Raw genomic sequence first — 24,700 nt, forward strand, 5'->3', positions numbered from 1 at the left:
AAATGAATATGGACAATACTTCTGACCTATACGTCTGACGGAAGACTCATGGGATGTGAACAGAGCCTAAGTTTCACCATGTTCTCTGCATAGAGAAAAATGACAACCAAATATCTGTTATATGGACTTTATAAAACAAAAAAAGCTAAACAATTATAACTAAATATAATTATTTTGATTCTAAGGAACAATTAATAATAAACTTAATTTTAGCACGAACCCCATTTATCAAAAATGTCTAAAATAAAAACTGACCTCGTTGCCCATAGCAACCAATCATGATGCAGCTTTCATTTTTGTAGAGCATATTAAAAAATTAAAGCTGAGCCCTGATTGGTTGCCATTGGCAACAAAGACAGTTTTTCTGTTAGACGGTATTGATAAATAAGGCCTGACTTTAACAGGAAAAACTTCCTTGATAAGCTGTTCGGGAAGGCAGCAGTGCATGGTGGGTATCCAAAATGAAACTAAGTGACTTAAACCATGGTTTTCTTACAGGTTTTATTTTATGCATGCTTATTTCACTGCCGTGTTCCTATGGTGCTCTTCACTCACCAAGGCCACGTTTATGATAAGTTTTAGTGCCCAGGAAGGCATCTCACAAACTGCGGCCTAGGAGAGGATGTACCCATTCATTTAGGTTTCAGCATTGCTAAAACTGACTGCTGCAATAAAGGAAAAGTAAGTAATAGTCTGAGCATGACCACTTGTAAGTTTCCTGAATTTTGGACTCTGACTCCATTCATCCAATGTTCATTGTGAAGATTACTCTGCCCAGGAAGTGATCGGTCTTGTGATCATTAATAATGCCCTTCCCATTTATCTTGCATTGTATGGAGACGTCATGATTTGGTGTCAACTTTGTAAAATGCATAGCAACTAGAGGTGATGTGTAATTTACCTAAAACAGAAAAATTGGTTAGATATGATACATGTCTTGCAATGTTAAATCTTATCAGTCTTTCATAAAGCGCTAGTACTGGAAGAAGTGTACAGGACACATGGCCACTAAGCTACTTTATTGCTAAATTAGTCAGACCCAGCATAAAAAGTGGATAAGTTGACTAGGTTACAATGCCAGTCTCTTACCAGTGACCATGTTCTCACCCAAGAAATAAATGTAGAGAAGTGTAAAGTTTAAGCAATGCCAAGGTATGTACTAGGGTAAAACCCATATCAATTGATCACATCTTTCCTTTTAATACACCATCTATTCTTGAAATGGCTTGCAACCTACAAAATGTTCAGGACCTCTGGGGAAGATCAAAGTCTCCGAATCTTTCCTGCTGCCAATGCAAATTATACTATGCTTCTCTACTTCTCATATGCAGCTTTTTAGTAAATTACACAAAAATAACCAACCTGATTTACCATTTCATTGGTTAAAAAGCTGTACATGAGATAGCATCAGGATACACTGGGACTCTAATCTCCTGTATAGGGCGATTTATGGATTATAAAATTAAAAAGATAATTCTTAACACTGTTTATAGGGCCTTCAGACTGTGCTATGCTCATTTCACATGTGGTGGTGGTAAGGCCAATACATGCCTAGGCATTTGGAAAATTTATTTACAGATATGTATCAAAAATTATCCAGTCTATTCTGACTGGATTATTAGGTAAACGTACATTTTTAAGGCAGATATGTAGAATACGCCACATACATTCTGCGTGACCCCATCAGGAGAGATTATTATATTGCATTTGTATTGTATTGTCTCTCTGAGTTTTTTGACGAGTTTTTTTGGCGCGGAAGCCGCACCGCAAAACTCGTCAAAAAACGACCGAAAATGCCTCCCATTGATTTCAATGGGAGGCGGAGGCGTTTTTCTTACCGCAACAAAAACGCCTCGACTAGTGTTTTGACACGTTTTTGTCAAACTACTGTGCAAAAAACGCCTGGAGCAGATTTTGCAGGAGGAATTTTCCTCCTGCAAAAAACTCTGTGTGAACTAGCCCTTAGTGCTAAGTCTATAGCATCATGCAACAATATTGCATCTCATCTGTTCAATCCTTTGGCAATGACCGGTGATTACATTCAATGTCATCATGTAGATCTAGCTTCCAGAACAGACTTATAGGGGTTGTCTTATCTTATCTTGAAAACTCCTTTTTCAATTCAAGGCAGCCTGGCGATCAGCTCTTATTGATGAGGAGAGCTGCCGCTGGCAATACATTCCCCCTGCCGCGTCTCGTAGAGAGGTGTCCCAGGCTTAAAGGGGTTTTCCACCTTCTGACAACTGATCACTACATGATCTGTGGGGTTCCGACACCCGGGCCCTGCACAGATCAGCTGGTCCGGTGCCTCTGTGCACCGGTCGTACAACATGGAAGCAGTTAGCTCCGGACACGGAATAGCGGCGGAGCTTCAGTACTGCAGCTCTGCTCCTATTCAAGTGAATAGGAGCGGACCTGCAGTTTTGCAGCACGGCCGCTATGCTATGAACGGAGCCAACTGCTTCCGGCTCCGTACATTATGCCCACAGGTCACCAGAGCGGCTTATCGGTGCGGGGCCCAGGTGAATAAATGTGTTGCATCTTACTCCAGCGTTTATTAAGATCAGCGTATAAAACGTCAGTCTCAATAATTCTCCCCCTTTGTCTTTACAGGGTATTTAGAGTTCTGTGTGAGAAAATGAAGCTCCAACCACTATAAACACATTAAGAAAATACATAAAACAAAACGAGAAACCTTAAAATAACATGGTTCACTTAAAGGGTCAGCCGGTAGAGACCAACCATTTTGAATTCAACTATTAGGAAAAGTTCTTAATTTTATTTTTATTTTTTTAGTAAAACAATGTTTCATGGTGTTTAACCCCTAGGCGCACCAAGACGCAACTGTACGTCCCTGCTGCCAGTGTCTTAGCGCACAAGGATGTAAAGTTACTGAGTGGGTCCCGGTGCACACTGTCGGCGACAGTGTGCACCGGGAACCGGGAGGTCAGCTGTCGCCGACAGCTGACACTCCACTCTTGCCGACCAGCTGTCCTTTGCCGCTGGTTTTGGCGAATTAACCCCTTAAATTCGGCGATCGGGTGCAATCGCCGAATTTTGGTGGTTTCTAACATATCGGCAGACCCCGGTCCGAAATCGTGGGGTTTGCCGATAGTTAGTATGGCAAACGGAAGCCAAACAATGGAAGCCAACCTTCGGCTGGTCCTGATAGGCTTCCTGTCAGTGTGACAGGAAGTCACTGTGTCGTTCCCGATGCACATTGTCGGCGACAGTGTGCATCGGGAACTTGGAGATCAGCTGTCCCCGACAGCTGACACTCCAGTGTTGCCGATCAGCGGCTCATCGCCGCTGATTTCGGCAATTAACCCGTTACATGCGGGGCTCGATTGCGATCTCCGCATGTAGGGGGTTTGTAGCACATCAACAGCCCCCATTCAATTGTGGGGGCTGGTGATGCTTGTGATGGCATCCGGAGGCCAGGCAACGGCCTCCGGGTCTGCCATGTATGGAAGCCTATGAGGATTAGCCTCTGCTGATCCTCGTAGACTAACTGTCAGAGTGACTGTGACATCACACTGACAGTTGGAATACGTTACACTACCTAGGTAGTGTAATGAATTCTAGCAGCGATCAGAGCTGCAGGTCAAAAAAAGAAAGTGTAAAAAGTAAAAGAAAAGTTAATAAACAAAAAAAGGAAGTGTAAAAAGTAAAAAAAAGTTAATAAAAATGTTTTATAAAAGTGTAAAAATAAGTTTTTGTTTTCCTATAATAAGTCATTTATTATAGGGAAAAAATGAAAACGTTAAACAAAAGTACACATATTTGGTATCACCGCGTTCGTAACGACCCAAATTATGAAACTATAATGTTTATTTTGTTTGCGGCGTTCACCGTGCGGAAAAATTAACGGAAAACTATGTCAGCATCGCTATTTTTTGGTCACCACCCCTCCCAAGATATAGAATAAAAAGTGATCAAAAAGTTGCATTTACCCCAAAATAGTACCAATAAAAACTACAACCCGTTCCGCAAAAAACAAGACCTCCCACAGCTTTTTTGACGAAAAAAATAAAAAAGTTACGGCTCAGAATAGCGTGTCTCAGAAAATAAATTATTTTATAGAAACGTCATTTTATTGTGCAAACGCTGCAAAACTTTAAAAAAAACTATACACATATGGTATCGGCGTAATCGTACCGACCGGCAGAATAAATTAAAACGTAATTTATTGCCCACGGTGAACGCTGTAAGAAATAAGGGTCACTTTTGGGGGGTTTCCACTGTTTTGGTCCCTCCGGGGCATTGCAAACCCGACATTGCACTGAAAACCAATCTGCGCTCCAAAATCCAAAAGGCGCTCCTTCCCTCCTGAGCCCTGCTGTGGGTCCAAACATCAGTTTACGACCACATATGGGGTATTGCCGTAATCGGGAGAAATTCATTACAAATGTTGGGGTGCTTTTTCTCCTTTATTCCTTGTAAAAATGAAAAAATTCTATGTTTCGACAGAAAATTAGGTGATTTTCATCTTCACAGACTAATTCCACAAAATTCTGCAAAAAAACTGTCGGGTCAAAATGCTAACTATACCCCTAGAAAAATGCCTTGAGGGGTGTAGTTTCCAAAATGGGGTCACTTTTGGGGGTTTCGACTGTTTAGGTACCACAAGACCTCCTCAAACCTGACATGGTGCCTAAAATATATTCCTAAAAAAAGGAGGCCCCAAAATCCACTAGCTGCTCCTTTGCTTCTGAGGCCGGTGCTTCAGTCCATTAGGACACTTAGGGCCACATGTGGGATATTTCTAAAATCCTCAGAATCTGGGCAAAAAATATTGAGTTGCGTTTCTCTGGTAAAACCTTCTGTGTTACAGATTTTTTTTTTATTACAAATGAATTGCGGCAAAAAAAATGAAATTTGTACATTTCACCTCTACTTTGCCTTAATTCCTGTGAAACGCCTAAAGGGTTAAAATACTTTCTGAATGTCGTTTTGAATACTTTGAGGGGTGCAGTTTTCAAAATGGGGTGATTTATGGGGACTTTCTAATATATAAGGCCCTCAAAACCACTTCAGAACTGAACTGGTCCCTGAAAAAATGGCCTATTGACATTTTCTTGAAAATATGAGAAATTGCTGCTAAAGTTCTAAGACTTGTAACGTCCTAGAAAAATAAAAGTACGTGAAAAAAAATTATGAAAAACATAAAGTAGACATATTGGGGATGTTAACTAGTAACTATTTTGTGTGGTATTACTATCTGTTTTACAAGCAAACACATTTAAATTTAGAAAAATGATAATTTTTGCAAATTTTTGCTAAAATTTGACGTTTTTCACAAATAAATATTGAATTTATAGACCACATTTTTTCACTAACATAAAGTACAATATGTCACGAGAAAATAATCTCAGAATCGCTTGGATAGGTAAAAGCATTCCGTAGTTATTACCACATAAAGTGACACATGTCAGATTTGAAAAAATCGGCTGTGCCACAAGGCCAAAACAGGCTGTGTCCTAAAGGGGTTAATGCAACTGTTTAATAGTTTTTTTAAATTAAAAATTGGTTTTACTTTTTGAGATACAGCTTCAATGTATCCACTGAAACCCGAATCCGTCAGGTCAGCGAGATTGACGACTTTGGCGACAGCGGGTTCTGCATGTCTCTTACACGCAGGAACCACCTGTTATTGATCACATCTATGAACTTAGATGTGATCGATATCAGGTGGATACTGCATGTCAGAAACACGCAGGACCCGCTGTCACCGAAGCCGTCAGTCCCACTGTGACCTGACAGATTCGAGGTTCACGGCAAGATAGAGCTTCTATGTATCCAGGATACATAGAAGCTGTATCTTAAAAAGTAAACATTTTGTTTTTAATACAAAACAATTAAAAAGTTGCATTAAACACCATGAAAAATTGTTTTATTTAAAAAACAAAAAAAAGTGTGTTCATAGGTTTACATAGCCTGGTTTTAACGCTCTGCCTTGGAGGACCCATTTATAAATTTCCATAATTTTCAGTGTGCATTGTGTATTGCCTATTTTCCATGCAGCACCCTTGTGATAATAACTGACTGCAGGGAGACCCAGCAGCAGGTCCATCTAAAATCAGCTTTATGCAGCCAAAAAAGGGGTTGTACAAAATAGCCCATCCCCTTAAAAAACTAAATGTGGCATATCCAGTTACTAGTTTTCCCCGTTTGATAAATTTTAGCGGATTCCATTGATAATCAAAGGTGTATGAGGCCCCTCTGTCACTTGACGTATGGCATCAGAGGAGAAAAGGATGATGAAATTCAACATGCCTGATTCTTTGTTTCTACATGAGATAAATGGTGTCTGGCAGTGTCTTATTTTCCACTAGCAGTAAAGATGCAACTGCTATATTATGTGCATGGCCAGCTTTAGTTCATTAAGAAAATATATACAAAAATCGATATAAAATCTGTAACTGTTCTTTTTTTTTTTTCCACATGTATATTCTGTCCTTCAAAATTCTCGCACAACTTAATACAAATAATAAAAAAGAAAACATAAAATGCATGTTTCAGATAAAAAAATTTGCATCTATTTTTTTAGTGCTACAATGCATTTAGAATAAAAAACAATGAAGCAAATTTGCAAATAGTCTTATAGTCTTCCCAGTTTTTGCTCATTGAGGGGCCATTGGACCATGTCCCTAAGGCGTGCACCCACCTATTTATATGTTTTTTGATCTAGTACTGCTGACCATTGAATTTAGAATTTAGACCATATCCTACCATCTTTTGTCTGCAGGTCCTATGCAGACATATGTGTCTCTATGGTTACAGAATACATACAAACCCTGCGATTAAAAAATTAAATTTTCTACAAATGGACACATATAATTTTAAAAAAAGTGCATAAAAAAATCGTGGCAAAAATGTGTAAACTCACTTTACCAAACTCATTCCTCATGACTGCTCATTTCACAGTTTACTTTTTTATTCTCCATGTTTTTAAAAATCACCAGTGCATTAAAGTTAAAAACTGTACTGCATTTGAACTAGGGAAGCATTGGCAGAAAAGGCTTGAAAATAATAATTAATAGAGAATATACTTACATGTGTAAGCTTGCCATAATAGGGGAAGTACATAAGGTCAAAGTAATTTTCTGGATAAAAGTCAACCGCTCCTAAATTACTCTCATTTCCTTTCTGGGAAGAAAAAAGAAACAATAAAAAAAAAAATTTCTCTGAAATTTCAAAATCTAAATATATACGGGTACATATGACATTTTTACCTAAATGTTTATATTTAAATTCAGCCATACAATGCCAAATAATTCCTCCATACTATATCCAAATTATACCACCATATAGTGGCCACATAACACTGCAATATAATTCCCGCACTATACTGCCATTCAGTGTCCAAATAATATTACCATACATTGCCTTAATAACGAAAGGGTTAGTAGTATAGACATATTTTTTCTTATGGATTCTGCTTTTTATGCAATTTTGCCAGCGTAGGCTTTGGCCTTTGTTTTCGTGCCAAAAAAAACACATTTTAATTGACCTCTCATTGTTGCAACAAAAGTGCCCACTTTTTATTTTTCTGGATGTGTCAAGAAGTCTGAAACACTTCATGTTTTATGTGTCTCTGTTTGGCCACCTAAAATGTTTGGAGTTAAGTATATAGATATATTAATTCTAGGTATAACTAAGAATAATAATCTATATATAGCACGACAAATTTTGCAGCGCCTTATGCTTGAGGAAATAAAAGAAAAATGACAAGTAGCCAAAAACATATGAGCAAGCAATGAGACAAAAGGAGAGAAGTCCCTGCTCGTAAGAGCTTACAATCTAAATGGAATAGAAAGAGTGACACGATAATTACATAGAGCTAATTTTTTCCAGTGTTGAACTTTTCCTCCAGCACTAACACAGGATATTAAGTAGAGGGCAATACAAATGGAACTGCCATCAGGATCTGAGGTTATTAAACAAATAAAAATGGCTCCCGGGTCTTTCCCTGAAGTCATTCTCAATGAATGACAAGACGCCCTAGAATGAGCACTTGTGAGGAGGGCCGTGGGGCTGAAGATGACATCACCGTGAAGACCAACCTCGAGGCCCATGGTGTGTAATTAAAAGTACCTTGCATGATTTCTATCTACACTGTATACAATATATTGTTTTAAAGGGGAAGGGGAAGTGTTAAAAAACTCTCTTGCAAAGAAAATGGCATTGTATGGTTGCCACAATAACCTGAACCCCTGCTCTCTTGGCCGCGTCTCCTACCGTCACTTTTAAACTTCCAGCAGGAGAAGAGGTCAGTTGCATAAATGGAGGTACCCTTTAAGGAGCTATTACAGCTTACGATGCTCTGTTCTAACCATTCTGCTCACCACCTTTCCCACTAAAGACGTCAAAATTTTTTTTATGGTGGACCAGAAACAGGTACCAGTGTAATAAACAACACAAAGCAAACGTTCTCAAATTCACACCTAATGCATTTTACTTACTCGGCTTCCACAAGATACAGTTATTGGTGTTCCAGAACCGGCTTCATACCCAACAATCTAGGAGGACAAGATTCTTTATGAAATACACATAATAATAAACATTGTTTGCCAAAAGTCTTACAACTTTGCACAGTAATGTTATGTTCTCATGTAGCAGATTCGTTGCAGAAATCGGAAGAGAAACTTACCACATGTGAACATATCCTGGAATTTTCTGGATGTTTTCACTAATAATATTCACTCTAACTGATTTATATTTACTCTATGTTCATTTTCTTTACAAAAAGGATATTTAAATGTAAATGGGAAAGATCAATTAGTGTGGTACCTTCATAGCAATGCTCCACTGACCATCCTATCCTTTAATAAACATAGTTTAATTGTTTCACCTTTATTTTGTTTTACCCGGTTCATCTTTAGTAAGATACATGGTTTCCCATAAGAAAAGCCAAAACTTGGGTCCTCAATTCCAGAACAATTCTTTAGCAGTGAGCGGCGGAACTGACAGGCTTTCCTTTCCACATTTTCTTCTCCTTCCTGAAGGAAGTATTTTCCTGGTGTGCATTCCACATTTGTAGCTATTTGTTTGTCATCATCATAATCTATTAAAAAAATATATATATTAGACACATATACATCATACATGAAAACCTTTTTTCATCATGTCGTTTTTAAATCCAAAATTATGTTCTGTTTAGTTTCTTAATGTATCGTTATATAGTTGGTATTAAAACATAACATGTTTGCTACCTACAGCCGCCACAAGAGGGAGCTAAGGAGCTTACTGCATACTGTTATTATTGAGTTCAATGCGTAAACAGTATGCAGTAAGCTGCTAAGCTCCCTCTAGTGGCGGCTGCAGGTAGCCAGTATTTTATATTTTAAAACTATGTCTATGCAGGGTTATACTGAACCAAATTTACATTACCATCAAAGTTCGGCTCAGTATAACTGCGGAAGGTTTGAGCATTGTGGGCGTAATATGGGCACTAAAAGGTAGCTGCAGTTTGGCCATCTGTAACCGACCGTACACATATTTTTCAAACATAATTATTAGTTAAGTATTACAAAAAGGAAAGAGTTAAAGGAGTGAAATAGGCTCTGAATATATAAATACATCTGAAATAGCAGAGCACTAGACAAGCTGTTTCTTAATATAGAAAATTCCTAAGTGGTTTCCAATCGTTGATCTCATGGACAGTAGAGTTTGTTTTCTTACATCTCTTCCGTATGGATGTAATATGTACATAGAATTCCTATGGATGTGCCCATGTCTATAGAAGAAATGTATGCATATTGTCTTGTTACTTCTTTATTATTTAACACAACAATGATCTTGTCCAAACAATTTCTCATGACAAGAAAAAATAAATAAAAATGTTACCTCCAAGAAATGTGTGCAGACTGTTGGTGTAAGATAACCATGTGTCCTTTTCTAAAGAATTAAATGTATAATGAAATCCACTTGCAAGTGGCCTGATTGTTACACCTGTAAAATATAATGACTATTAGCAAAAATAATAATAGTAGTAGTAGTAGTAGTAGTAAGTTACATTTGGCATTATTACATCACATGCTATTGTTTTATTGTTTGACTTTTGTTAGGGTCATGTAATGTACATATATACATTATATAAAGATACTTATTGTAGGTACCATAATAACCTAAGGTAATTTTCAGATATTCTATACTTTGTAGAAATAAGGCTAAAATAACATGGCAAGTGGACTAACTGCCACATTTTCTTTACCTAAAATCCAGTCCTTGAGTTTGGGACTGCAGTGTTATTTCTCTTTGGGGATAAACATCTTGCTTATAAGCAGTGCTTTGGGATCAAAATATACAGTATATATATATATATATATATATATATATATATATATAGCACAAATAGTTTTTTTTTTTTTTTTTACTACAAGCTACACATAGATCCCATGTAAATATAGTGAAGCATGTCATATACAGTTATTTCAGTACTACTGGCTATATAGTACAAGCTGTGTTTTTCAGTGCATAAGATTTTAAAGAGGATCTGTCACTACTTTATTAATGCCCAATCTCCTAACTAGTTTCACTGGAATTATCAGCATGACAGCACCTTAGATTAATTAGGAGATTGGGCATTAATAAAGTAGTGACAGATCCACTTTAAAATCTTATGCACTGAAAAACACAGTTCATCGTGGGCGCTGTCATGCTGATAATTCAAGTGAAAATTGTGTCCAAAAACGTTTATTATTTTAGAAGTTATGAGCTTTTTTCTAAATATGCAAATGAGGCTATACTAGCCAAATGGGCGGTAACGTTGCTCTCTCTGTGGGCGGTGTTTGTGTTGTTTGTATGATACTGACCAATCAGCTGTCCAATCATTGTCATGCAGCTTCTCCCCTTCCCTGCACAGCATGATTTTAAACTCATGTTGACTCTTATGAAGACAGCCCCTTCTCTGATATCTCAGAGATCAGGCTATCATCTGTATTGCTGAGGAATGCTACAGCTGGCCATACATTCAGGCCATTCAAATAAATGGCCTACCATGTCTGTTAGACTGGGAGCCACTCTTACTGAGTGGCTCCCCACTGTGACTCATAGAGGGGGGTTTCAAATAAAACTTATTTTATATCTCTACAGGCTCTTTTTAATAGGGAGAAGGGAAAAGCCGCCGCCAGTCTCCTCTGGCAGCGGCGTTTCTACTAACGATCTACTAAGAAACAAAAAGGTCCGGCATGTTGACATTTAACATACCCGGCCCTTCTGCTGTCAGGGGAGAGTCGGGACGCCATCATACACATTAGATGGTCGGCTGGTCCCGCCGCAATCGGCAGGTTCGGCTGACATACATCTAATGTATATGGCCAGCTTTACAACTGGTCTCTACGACAGCAAAGAAGATCGTCCTCCAGACCTGAATCGCCCCTCCACCCCCTTTTATTATTAATTAATTTGTGCATTTACACCTGGCAGTTATAATTGCAATATACGAATCCTAATGATAATTGTTACATGTAAACGCGTCTGCACTTTCCACCTACTATAAATAGTACACGGACACAAGATCATGGTAAGATACAGACTTATAAACACTGTCTTTAAAAAACTTCTTCAGGAAATGAAGTCACTGAGAGATATGGTTACCCCGCAAGGTCACACATCTGAATGTAGAGACATTGCAGAGAGGGCTAAATGGAGTTCATAAGGTCATACTGTGAGTACTGCGCCCTCCTATTTATCATGATCCAGGGGAATGTAGTATGCCCTTTAACATGGCCAATAATCCCAGAGCCAAAAATTATTCCTGCTTTAAAAATAGGAACATGCAGCATTGCAATGTTCCAATTACACGTAAACACAAATGTGAACTTGTATTTGTGATTTCAACAAAATGAATATGCAGTATTATATAGTCTCCGACTATGCTGTATTTTGCAGTACAATACTGGTTCTGTACTGACCACCCAATTTTGGCCTTTACTGCTTTTCCAGGGGAATTTCTTTATATACCACTGTGAATAAATGCCTGGCAGCAGATGCCAATAGAGCCAGTCCTATCCTTACCACACTGCACCAACTACAAATATTAAAAGCTTATTTTATGACCATAATCTATGTATAGCCTATTACTACTTCAATGGAAACAAATCAGCAAACAGACAGGTTCTTTATAAAAAAAAAAACCATTAAAAATTAGAATAAAACAGAACTTACCAGGTGGAAAAACTCTGTCTCTGTATGTAGGCACATATGGGCTTATTGTGAGAAGAAGTCCATATATACATAATGCAAACATCCCAGTTAGAAACGCGTAAAGTACAAAGTAAAATAGAAGTATCAGGGCTGGAAAGAGAGTAAACCAGAAATACATGACTATAAATGGCTGATGTGTATACAAGAAATATAAGAGCATGAAAGAAACATGATCTGTCATGAAATGGACACAAGTGTTATTTTAATTGCTTTCTCCTCCATTCAGATTTTGCACAGGGAAACAGAGATGTACTGCCTGTAGATCTCTATGGAGAGATGCCAGAGTCTGAAATCTAGATGGGTAACAGGCCAGAGATGGAAACAGTAGATCATGTTCAGTTTTCCCTGTTCTTGTTACTAAAATGTGGTCTTGCACTCCACTATAATCTTTCATTAGATATTAGAGATCTATATGTTGTCTATGAAATGACTCACAAAAGGTTTAGTTTCGTTCCTCTTCCTTGTTCTTTCCATCCGACTCCAACCCTATTTATTAAAATTGTTGCATCTTCTATCCTTCGGCTACAAGTTTTATCTTGGTCCCCCTTCTCGGTGACCTCTTAGTACCTATTTGGGTGTCCCACAGCATGCAGAAATGGTATGGTTTTTAGCTGATCATGTGATGCTGTGCTGAAGCATCATGGGATTGATAACAAAGCAGAGAGGAAGAGAAAGCTGGGAAAATCCAAGAATCAAGATGGAAGCTTTTTCTTTTTTTTTTAAAGCACAGACAAGACAGCAGTTCAAAAAGTAAGTACAGTATACAAAAAAGAAGTGTAGAGTGTGGTATACAGTCTGGTGGGGAATGCAGACATGGAAAACTGTGCTTCCACTGGAGGTCTTCTTTAATAAGTTCTAAAAAAAAATAATTTAATATTTTGTTACTACCAAGCTATAATAAGTGATCTATGAATCTTGAAACTTTTAAACCTACTAGCTTTTTGCCCTTCTCTATTTATTGCATCCTAATTCACTAAATTGGTGTAACCATTTAATTCCAGAATGTAAGAAGTTTGATGTAACTCAGATGTGACAAAATAGTGTCTTTACACTGCTTTTCCAACTCTATGAAGGAGACTTTCATAGAGTTGGAAAGTCTCCAGAGTCCGGCAATACCCCCATATGTGGTCATAAACTGCCGTTTGGGCGCATGGTAGGGCTCAGAAGAGAAGGAGCGCCATTTGGCTTTTGGAGCACAGATTTTGCTGTATTGGTTTCTTGGCACCATGTCGCTTTTGCAAAGCCCCCGTGGGGCCAAAACAGTGGAAACTCCTCAAAAGTACCCATTTTGGAAACTACACCTCTCAAGGGGTGTAGGGAGCTTGTTAATCCCGCAAGTGTTTTCCAGAAATTAGTGTGCACTCGATGTTGCAGAGTGAAAATTACAGTTATTCCATGGATATGCCAATATGTATTACCCAGCTTGTAACACCATGAAAAGACAGCTCTCTAATTATTACGGTGTGTTTCCTGGTTTTAGAAACACCCTACATGTGGCCCTAATCCTTTGCTAGGACATTCGACCAGACTCAGGAGTAAAAGACTACCATGCGAAATAGAGGCCTAATTTGGCGACTTTCAAAGTATTGGTTCACAATTGCAGAGGCTCTGATGTGAAATAATAAAATAAACCTCTGTGACCCCATTTTGTAAACTACGCCCCTCAAGACATTTATTAAGGGATGTAGTGAACATTGTCACCCCACATTTCTTTTCCATAAATGATTGCGCTGCAGATGGTGCAAAGTAAAAATGTAAATTTTTTAAATTACAATTTTTCCCCAGATATGCCATTTCAGTGGCAAATATGTTGTGCCCAGCTTGTGCCACTGGAGACACACACCCCAAAATTAGTAAAAAGGGTTCTCCCGGGTATGGCGATGCCTTATATGTGGAAGTAAACTGCTGTTTGGGTACACTGTAGGGCTCAGAAGGGAGGTGGCCAAAAAACAGCAATTCGGGCATAGTTTTTTAGGTTTCTTTTTATATAGCATTCACCATGCGTTATAAATTGCATGTTAACTTTATTCTGCGGGTCAGTATGATTCCGGCAATACCATATTTATAGCACTTTTGTATGTTTTACAACTTTTTATAAAAAGAATGTATTTTTTCTGTCGCCATGTTTTGAGAACCATAACTTTTTAATTTTTTAGTCGACGGAGCTGTATGAGGGCTTGTTTTTTTGCGAGACGAGCTATAGTTTTTATAGGTAGCATTTTTGTATACATACAACTTTTTGATCACTTTGTATTCCATTTTTGGATGGCAAAGTGACCAATAAACAGCAATTCTGGATTATTTTTTTTTAGAGTATTTTATCCCCGCGGGATAAATAATATAATATTTTTACAGTTCAGGTCCTTATGGATGCGGCGATACCAAATATGTATGGTTTATATAAACAAAATAATAATAAAGGGAAAATGGGCGATTGGGTTTCATTTTATTACTTGAAACTTTTTAATTTTTTCTCACTTTTTTCTCATTTTTTTTTTAAACTTGTTTTTACATTTTTTTTTAGTCCCACTAGGGGATTTGTAGGTCCAAATGTCTGATTTATGTTCTAATACATTGCACTACTTATGGGCGGTAGCAGTGACATAAACTGCCGAGCATAGCATTTGGAAAATTGCTGCAGTGCCAACAGACTTTATATAGAGGGGCAGGGCGCATGCTCTGAGACCACTCCATTTAACTCCTCCCTGGAAACGGTCTCACTGCTGGGGGGAAAGATGACAGGGATCCACACACTGGCGATCAGCGTGGGTTCCAGCGATCGGACCCCCACCGCTCTATCAGTTGTCACCTATCCGGTGGATAGATAATAACTGGTAAAAATGCTTCTCAATTAGATACTCCTTTACTACAAAAAGTTTATTGGAAAATGTTATTATTTTTAATTATACAAAAAATTACATTAATTTGCTAAAACCAGACTACCCCTTTTTTTAAGAAAAAAATGCACACACTGCATTCTATAAACGGTTTATATTTATTCTGAGCTATTTAGCACAGCTTCCTGTCATATAAAGATTCGGATGCTATGCCTTGCTTGTCATCTGAGATTTGCAGCTGCTAATATGTTCCAATATCCCATTTCACAAAGAATGTGTTTATTTAATAGTGAGATGATTGGATTTTTCCCAACAATTCTCATTACAGACCCTCAATTCTGTTATTCTATAGGATTTACATTGTTTGGGAACATATTTTTGGCATGCCCCCCCAAACACTTGACCAACAGCCTAGAAATTCCACCTTGGGATTTTAAGTTGAGATTTTGGTGACATTGGAGTAGATTCTGAGTAGTTTATAAGACATTTACTGATTTCCCCTGATGCCAGTGGTTCTCCAGAGCTGACGGCCCGGCTCAGATGCAGCTCTCTGCTCTTCTCTTGGTAATAAATGTGGTTACCAGTTTAGGGACCTTTCTCTATGAGCTGAATATGCCTTTATAGTTTTTAGGAGAAGGATTTATCTAGACCAGACAATCATTTTAAGGAATATCTTTATGGAAAATTGTGGTATATAATATAAATGCCAGTCAACATGATTGATTTAAAATTTGGCAAAGGTTGTGAATTTATTTATAGCATAATGAGACCAATGACACGCTACACAGTTGGTTTAAAACATAGAGATCTCAGTTCAATGGATACCAAGCTGGTTGTTTTCAGCCATATACAGTACAATTAACTGAGTATAATTACAATTCCACAATATTATGTGCTATAATACAACTTTAATGGCCATCAATTATTTTGTACATAGTTTATTACCAGTGTTTGTAGGGAAATTATGGAATTAAACTATTGTACACATTTATAACCATCATTTGAGAGATATTATATATAAACACAGCAAATCAAATAGTTAGGGACTGTTCACATCAGCGTTAGGCTTCCATCATGGGTATCATTCGACCTTTCCGTTAGAGGAACCGATAAATGGGAAGCCGAACGGAAACCATAGCTTCTGTTTGCATTACCATTGATTTCAATGGTATTGGTTCCGTTGCAGTTGGTTTCCGTTTGTTTCCGTTTCGTACATTTTCAGGTTTTTTTCACGGAAACAATTGTGTAGTTGACTACGCTATTGTTTCTGCAAAAAAAGAAACTTTACGGATCGGAAACAAACAAACCAACTACAACGAAAGTATTACCATTGAAATCAATGGTAATGCACACGGAAGCTATGGTTTCCATTCATCTGTTCCTCCGACGGAAAGGTCAAACGGAACCAATGAACTGAAGCCCAACGCTGATGTGAACGTAAGCTAGAAGCTTCCTGTATACTTTAAAAACTTTGTCTGTACAATACTCAACATAGTTATCACTTACTTGTACATGTTTGTTGATCTGTTTTCACTTACATGTTTCCCAGATGAAACAGAATTCTAGCTAAAGTTCACAGTAACAGATGGAAATTTACTTAAGTTAATTCCCATAGTGCAGTGTAGTTATGGGAATAGTCAGTCATGGAAACGATATCATACAGAGTTCTGAACATTCATCTGTGACTACGGGAATTGATGACTAAGGTTTTGGATTATGGTTATTAAAAAGATGTGATGGATGAAGCCAGAGATAAGATTGGGGCTTCATGTACGGTACAATATTTATTGAAGTTATATTAATAATGTTATAGGCAAATGGGTAAAAAAGAGGATCTTATAATAGGCAAGGTATAAAGCTCAAAAAGTCCACTGCGTTATTTTCAATTCTATATAAGACATGTAACAAAATTGATAACCCCTATGAGTATTCCCATTGGGTATGTCCCTGTGGTTGAATGGTGCAGTAGAGCTTCTAGCAACAGGGAACACCTAGCTAGGTAAATGATCACCTAGGCTAGGAGCTGCTAAAGTGATTCATATTATTTGAAACCTTATGTATTCCTGTGCTGGCCCTTAGATCGCATCACCTGCTACAGACATCCTTGGCAGTGATGTAGGCAAACCCCCCTAAATTACTAACTCTTGCTTATATCTGCCCAGTTCATTGCCTGTAAAGGCAGTATGGCATCTGCCCAGTCATTGTGAGCAGATAGGGGCGGATTAAGGGTACCATGGGCCCCGAGAAGCTCACAAAGTGTGGGCTCCCCCGAACTCTGAAAACACTGTACCATATATATGCAGATTTCAGTTTAGGCGGCCACAGATCTGGCACGGTTTTGAATTTGCTGTAAAGGCAGAATGATCCTGTGTATATATATATATATATATATATATATATATATATACAAAATCAGTGATCAGTGTCCCATGAGCCAGGGCTGCAGAAACACAGCCCTGGCCATGGGAAATTAAGATAATTAGTCATTGTCTTGTCTTGTTTACCAAAGGGAGGCAGGAGATTCTACCTTTAATCTTCTGTCTCCCTACTCCGCGGAGGCTGGGGAGGTAATTGGAGACGTATCCTGTTATGCATTCCTGCATCACAGGATGTCCCCACTTGCATTGCCCCCCTCCCTCAGCGCACACATGAGTCGGCCGGTGACATCATACCATCGTGCCAACCCATGTGAGCCGGGCACAGGCGGCACTATTGTGCCTGTGCCTGGCTCAGGAGCGAGCACACCGGATTGGGTTTAAATAGCCCAGACTGTTCTCTCTGCTCCCACCACCAACGAGGACCTCTTCTCTCCTGCTCCCTCCTCACCGCTCCACCAACGCACCGCTCATCGCCATAAACGATCCCCTGGAACAACGAGAATACTCCCCGCTCCAACAATGCTAAGTATCCTCGCCCTCTTCTCCACGTACAGCAGTATCTGCACTTAACCCTTACTTCTCCTCCCCTACACAACGAGCATATATTCCCCCCCTGGTATTTAACCCTTTCCCCCTATACAACAAGCATACATTAACCCTATGCCTCACCTATAACGAGCACATTCCCCTGGTTAACCCTTTATTTTCCCCTGGTCCTGCACATTCCCCTGGTTTAACCCTTTCCTGCACTACCTACGCATCCACTGGTAGTCCTTTTACCTAAAAAAAAAGGGTTCATTAAATCTAATAGAGATCCCAAAAAATGCAGTGAATATACTGCACGGTGCCGTCTTAATTGTCACTGTAAAAATCATTCAAATGACCTATTAGAAGGTTGCTGTATACGCAAAATTGGGACATGTTCCCTTTAAAGAGGCTCTGTCACCAGATTATCAAATAGAAGTGTATGATGCTGACATATGATGCTGACATACACTTCTAATCACAACGCCCAGCTAGTAAAACAAGTAAACATGCCCAGATGTTACCAACACAATACACGCCCAGTTGGAAATAAGAGAAAACACGCCCAGTTGTCCATTAGAAAGGCTCATTTGCATAAATATAAAATAGCTCATAACTTGGCCAAAAATGATCGTTTTTCAAAAAAACAAAACGTTACTGTTATCTACATTGCAGCGCCGATCACATGCAATAGGAGATAGGGGTTTGATAATCTGGTGACAGAGCCTCTTTAAGCACGGCACTATAGAGATGCTGCATTACTCTTTACTACCTGAATAGCTATGAGGAAATCCCGAATAGGGATCAAACACATCAGCTGAAATCATCAAGGTGCTCACGGCAGTAAGTGACGTCAATCCTGCCTTGCACTCTCAGGCGGGGCCGAACGCCACATGAGAAGCAGCACAATACATTCTTAAATTGACCTTCCTGGCCGCATATCGTTTGGATTTCTGTCTCCTTTCGAAAAGTCTGTTTTCCTACGGTGGTTACCCTAAATACTTTGAGGTGAAATGCCGATGCAGATGGGAACGATCGCGGAGACTGGATTGGGGTACGTGTGAATCCACGTGGGAATCTCCTTTATCGAATGGGAGCATGAGGTAGTGATGGCTTAGACCGGATCACGGTCTAGACCAGAACGGTTATCACATATCATATAAGGACTCTTTCCCCGTTCCCCTGGGTAAAAAAACAGGACCAAGCAAAGGAAAAACCAAAAGCGCTTTTCTGTGCTGCTCTGGCATTTGCACTCTGAAATCAGAATCTACAAACAGATGAGTATAAAATGGTAATTTGTTGAGTAGTTATACCACTCTCTATATTACTATTTTCTTCAATGAACAGACGGCGCTGATCCATGATTTAAATCTATATACTAAGGCTGCAAGTGTGAACCAAGTCAAGCGAGATTTGGAAAAAAGAAGACAAATCTGCTAGATTCATTGAATAAGCTGACGTTATTCCTTCCTGTAATTTGTTAAAACTGATTGAATGGGCTATTTCTATATATTTAATATTCTCTTATTTATTAACTAAATTGATTATATAGCTCATACATAGAGGGGGGATATATTGATACATTGTGATGGGAATTGCGTCTATGTACATATCTTATATAACCTGGCCAGGTGGTGTTTTTAATTAATTAATAATGTTAAAACATTTTGGGGAAAAAGTATTCCCTCCCTTTTTCTATAAATAAATATCTAAAAATTTAAATAATAAATAAATACATATAATTCCTTTATTCCAAAGAGTGCCTGTAATGTTTCTGGAGTTCTGTTCTTTTTGTTTTTCTACAAACCCTTTACCTCCCCTAGCCTGCACATTGGTTACCTACCTGCAAATTCCCGTTGTACTTAATCCTTTACCTACACTAGCCTACACTTTTCCCCCTGGTATTTAACCCTTCACTACCCCTGGACAAACCTCTCTATTTAACCCAACTGTACAAAAGTTAACCCATTAGTAACAGGGACAGTTAGAGTCAGGTGGGGGGGGGGGGGGGGGGGACAGAGAAGCAAGCGTGAGTGTGCTGTATTTTATATGTATGTTTAGGTACGTGGGTGGGTATTAGGATAGTATTGTAGTATATTGTACTAGTACTGTGCCATGTGTACTGTTAGTATACTTAAAAGGGTTGTCCACTTTCTGAGAACTGATGGCCTATCCACCGGATATGTCATCAGTACATGATCGATGCGTGTCCGACATCTGGACCCCGCACCAATCCGCAACTCCGGCTGCCTCCGTGCACCGGATGTTTGGAACGGGATGCAGTAGTTGGAGCCAGAAGCAGATGGCTCCGACCACTGCATAGCGGCCGTTCGGTGGAACTGCAGCTCTGCTCCTATTCACTTGAATATTAACAACCGGTTCGGGATAACTGGGGCGATCTGTGCCCCCTGTCAGCCTCGGGCTCTGGGCACTTACCAAGATTGCAATTGCTATAATCCTCCCCTGTTAGCAGACCATGGTCCTAACCATCTGTAGAGAGAGCCAGCAGGCATATTACACCCAAGGAACCTGTGTGACCATGCAAGCTGCTGAGCCTAAAATTTGGTCTACTGCATCGGGCTAGGGCATAGTAGAAACTTGCCAACAGTTGGACTTCACTGCTTGCAGAGAGAACCAAGGCCACCCAGTAAGTAGGGTTGACTGCTGTGCCCTTATTACTGTTTTCCCATGGACTGCATGCCTTACAAGCAATTTTGCAGGGTGGTACAGAAGCATGCATGTTTATGGATGTGCCTTATTTGGAGAACTGCTTCCTGTGTACTACAGCTAAATGAAGATTATAGCTAATTGTTCACATGACTTATAACCAGGTGTATAACTATAGGGGGTGTAGACGATGTTGCTGCAACCGAACCCTGGTGACACATAAGAGGAAACTTTTACTATAAATGGCATGTGATAGTTAGCAGGACCTGTAAAGTTACACCTTTGATTTTGTCTGCCCATTTGTGCCCTGCACTATCCATCTACTCCTTACTCTGTGTATTGTAGGCATTTAGCTACTATGATGGACTACCATTATTTTCTAATGCCTAGATGACTGCACATCTACCCTTTGCCTGAGATATGGGGAGAATTTTGAAGTCGCAAATGCTGCAAAAGTAGAAATTTTTGCTAAAAAAATACAGTTTTGCAGCATTTACGCCGGTCACGCCACTTAACCAGAAAGTGGGCAGGTCTTAGCTGAAGGGGTGGGCCACCTGCGGCCCGAAAAATTAACTATAATTTACACCAGAAATTGGAGTAAATTATAGTGCAAATCTACACCAGCTCATTGCCAGCAGAGATTGATATTTCTAGCGCACAGACGGCCAGAGATGCGCCTAATTTATTAAGAGGCATGCTCCTCTTAATAAAATAGGTTCATCTTACTCCAGTGGTCCTTAGATTAAGAGTGCCATATGAAACACCACTCTTAATAAATTCACCCCATAGACTTTAGCTGTTAGCTGGTGACTAGGAGACTATCCCTGTTTGGTCCTATTTCACTAGTATTTAGTTAGCTTATTTTTAAAGGGAACCTGTCACCAGCATTTCACCTATTAAAGCAGCAATACCTGGTGGAAGTGGGTGAAAAATATTTTTTATGTAACCTATAATTATCTTCTTAGTCAGCTCTGTACCTTTAGAATTCCATTTTTTTTTAGTGTTCTTGTGCCGTATGCTAATGAGTATAAAAGACTCATATCTTCGTATGAAAAGAGTCATATCTTCACTCCTCACGCCTTTCCGAGTTTACCACGCCTTCTTACTTTTGATTGACAGCTGCTCTCCTCCCCCAGCACACACGAAATCCCGCACTTGCGCAACGATGTTCTGGTGTGTGCGCACAACGGGTCACCATAGCGGTGCATGCGCAGTAACTAGATTTGAGGCCCGGATGAAGCAGGGAAGGGTATCGGACCATACATGACGGGCACATGTGCGCTTTCTTAGATGAGATTTCGGCATTCAGCGCGTGCGAGTTTTCAGGGGTGGGTGGGCATAAGAAGAGGAACAAAAGAGACTGCCGGATTATTACCATAAAAAGCGTGAAATGAAGAGTTCAATAGGTGAAATGCTGGTGACAGGTTAAATTTTTCCATTTCAGTTCCAATTTATATAAAATTTTTTATAAAACATTAGAATGTCAGTGGCCCCCCAGGCTATTGCCTGGGGAACACATGGTCACACGGACCTCTCAGTTTTTTTTTTATAATCAATACATTATGTGTTTTGGTATGTTTTTTTTCTCCCCCCTCCCCTCTTTTTCCCATTATTGTCTTTTTTTTTTAAAAGGTTTTCTTTATTAACTTTTTCTCAAAATACAAATGTACAAAAGCACAAAATTGCGCACAAAAACATACATAACATACTGACCAACCGCACTAGTTGGCAATGACAATCCTCATATAGAAAAATACAATTACAGTGCAAAAGCCCACATGAAAACTTAACGGATTACAGGTGCATATAAGTGTATTATGAAGAAAATAGGATCAACATTTGACCGCCATTATTACCAAAAACAGACAACCAGTCACACGTCACTCACTCCTACCTATCAGACAACAGTGTCCGAAATCTCCATCCATCTAGCCCATATCTTCCCGAATTTGTCAGGACACCCTCTGCTAATGTATAATTTCTGATATAATGGTATATACTTATTTACCAGTTGTAACCAATGTTCTATACTAGGACACACCGTGGCCTTCCATTCCATAATTATAACCTTCCGTGCACAGAACAAAACAAATCGGAAAAAGATTTTGTCATAATAGCCTTGTACTAACTCATTCATAATGCCCAAGAGGCACACCTGAGGGGAGAGAACCCTGGGAAACTCAAAGTTGTCATGCAGAAACTCTACAACCCTTGACCAGAATAGTGAAATCCTAGGGCAGGACCATACACAGTGGAGGTACGTGCCAACATCCGACTGACACCTAAAACAGCTGTCCGACCCAGAGGCCCCAATTCTCTGAAGTCTAACCGGAGTATAGTAAATTCTGTGTAGAAACCGTGATTGTATTAAAAAATCTCGAGCACTAACTACGGAATCAAAAAAGGAAAGCTCCACCTCCCTCCACTCCTCCTCCGACAGATCAGGGATATCTCTCTTCCACCCCAGGTACGCCCTATCAAATGGACGTTTTACAGAGGACAGCAACAGGGCATACGTCTGAGTGAGGGTCTTAGGAAGGTCTGGGGTGCCGAGTAGGTCCTCCAATCCGGAAAACCCCAAAGCTGGCATAACAGAACCAAACTGAGCCAAGCAGGCATGTCTCAACTGGAGATAATGATAAAAAATCTTTCTCGAGACCCCAAATCTCTCTTCTAGCTCAGAAAAGGAGACAAACTCGCTGTCTACAGAGTATATTTGGCCTAAAAATCGAACCCCTATCCCAGCCCACATCATCGCTCCCGGCAGGGACACCAGGTGAGGCAGCCATGGATTATTCCATAACGGAGTCCTGGGGGAAACAGAAGAATCCGTAGTATCTTTTAGTAAGAGTTGTGCCTTCTTCCAGGCATTCACAATAGTTTTTAACGGTAAGGGCGCCTGACACGAAGTTTTAAACCTATATAAGAGGTTGGTAAGACTCTCATAGGAAGTCATGAGTGCTCCAGCCAGCACCGTGGCCGCATTACTTAAGTCAATGTCAATCCACCAGTGAGCCAGTACCAGCTGTGAAGCCAGATAATATAAGTAAAGGTTGGGCACCGCCATCCCCCGCACACTCCTTGGGGCCTGCAGAAGACTGAGACTAAACCTGGGTATGCCGCCTTGCCAGTAAAACCCACGTAGGATCCCATCCAGGTGGCCAAAAAATTGTTTGGGCAAGATAATCGGACAAATATGTAGGAGGTAAAGGAATTTAGGCAGATATATCATTTTAAAAAGGTTTATCCTACCATATAATGAGAGGGGGAGGTTCCTCCAAGAGTTTAGCTGCTTTTCAGTAGAGGCCACTAAGGGACACAGATTAAGTTCACGAAAGCGTAACAAATTAAGGGAAATCCGCACCCCAAGATACGTAAATTGAGACATGACCTGCAACGGGACAGGGAGCCCCTGCCGGGAGCGATATTCTGCACATAGAGGGAACATAACCGACTTAGACCAATTAACCGACAACCCCGAGAACGCCCAAAAAGTAACAATCAGCTGCAAGAGTGAAGACAACGAAGGACCATCATCCGCTAGGTACACCAAAGTATCATCTGCATACAGGGATATTTTCTCAACTAGCGAGCCTCGAGGGATACCAATAATGGAGGAAGAACGCCTAACTGCCAGCGCCAGAGGCTCAATCACAAGAGCAAACAACAAAGGGGAAAGTGGACAGCCCTGGCGCGTACCCCGACCTAAAGAGAAGGGCTTAGAGACATCCAGATTTGTTCTCACCCTAGCGACGGGCTGCTCATATAACAGACGGACAAGGGCCAGAAATCTGGGACCAAAGTTTAGACGGGAAAGCAGTATCCAGAGATACCTCCATTCAACCGAATCAAAGGCTTTATATGTATCTAGGGAGAGAACAAACCCAGGGGATGTATCGTATTGTGCCGTATCAATATTAAGAAACAACCTGTGTACGTTAATATCCGTACCCTTCCCAGGCATAAAGCCTGTTTGGTCAGGATGGATGAGGGACAATATAACTTTGTTTAATCTGGTAGCTAATATTTTGGCAAGTATCTTTGCATCTGAGTTAATCAACGAGATGGGCCGGTAGGAATCCG

At 39.7% G+C, this 24,700-nt stretch overlaps 1 protein-coding gene across 1 annotated transcript in view; it reads right to left on the reverse strand.

The window, feature by feature from the left end:
• Positions 1-518: 518 nt before the first annotated feature.
• Positions 519-24,700, reverse strand: part of ATP1B4 (ATPase Na+/K+ transporting family member beta 4) — a 41,523-nt gene continuing 17,341 nt past the window's right edge. The window contains exons 3-8 of the mRNA XM_075836636.1: positions 12,172-12,300; positions 9,850-9,954; positions 8,871-9,067; positions 8,466-8,522; positions 7,057-7,149; positions 519-901 (exon numbers count right to left, since the gene is read on the reverse strand). Of these exons, the coding sequence (XP_075692751.1) occupies positions 743-901; positions 7,057-7,149; positions 8,466-8,522; positions 8,871-9,067; positions 9,850-9,954; positions 12,172-12,300 (740 nt within the window). The 3' untranslated portion in view covers positions 519-742. The remainder of the gene's footprint in view (positions 902-7,056; positions 7,150-8,465; positions 8,523-8,870; positions 9,068-9,849; positions 9,955-12,171; positions 12,301-24,700) is intronic.

This window comes from Rhinoderma darwinii, chromosome 8, assembly GCF_050947455.1.
Source record: "Rhinoderma darwinii isolate aRhiDar2 chromosome 8, aRhiDar2.hap1, whole genome shotgun sequence".
Lineage (NCBI taxonomy): Eukaryota > Metazoa > Chordata > Amphibia > Anura > Rhinodermatidae > Rhinoderma > Rhinoderma darwinii.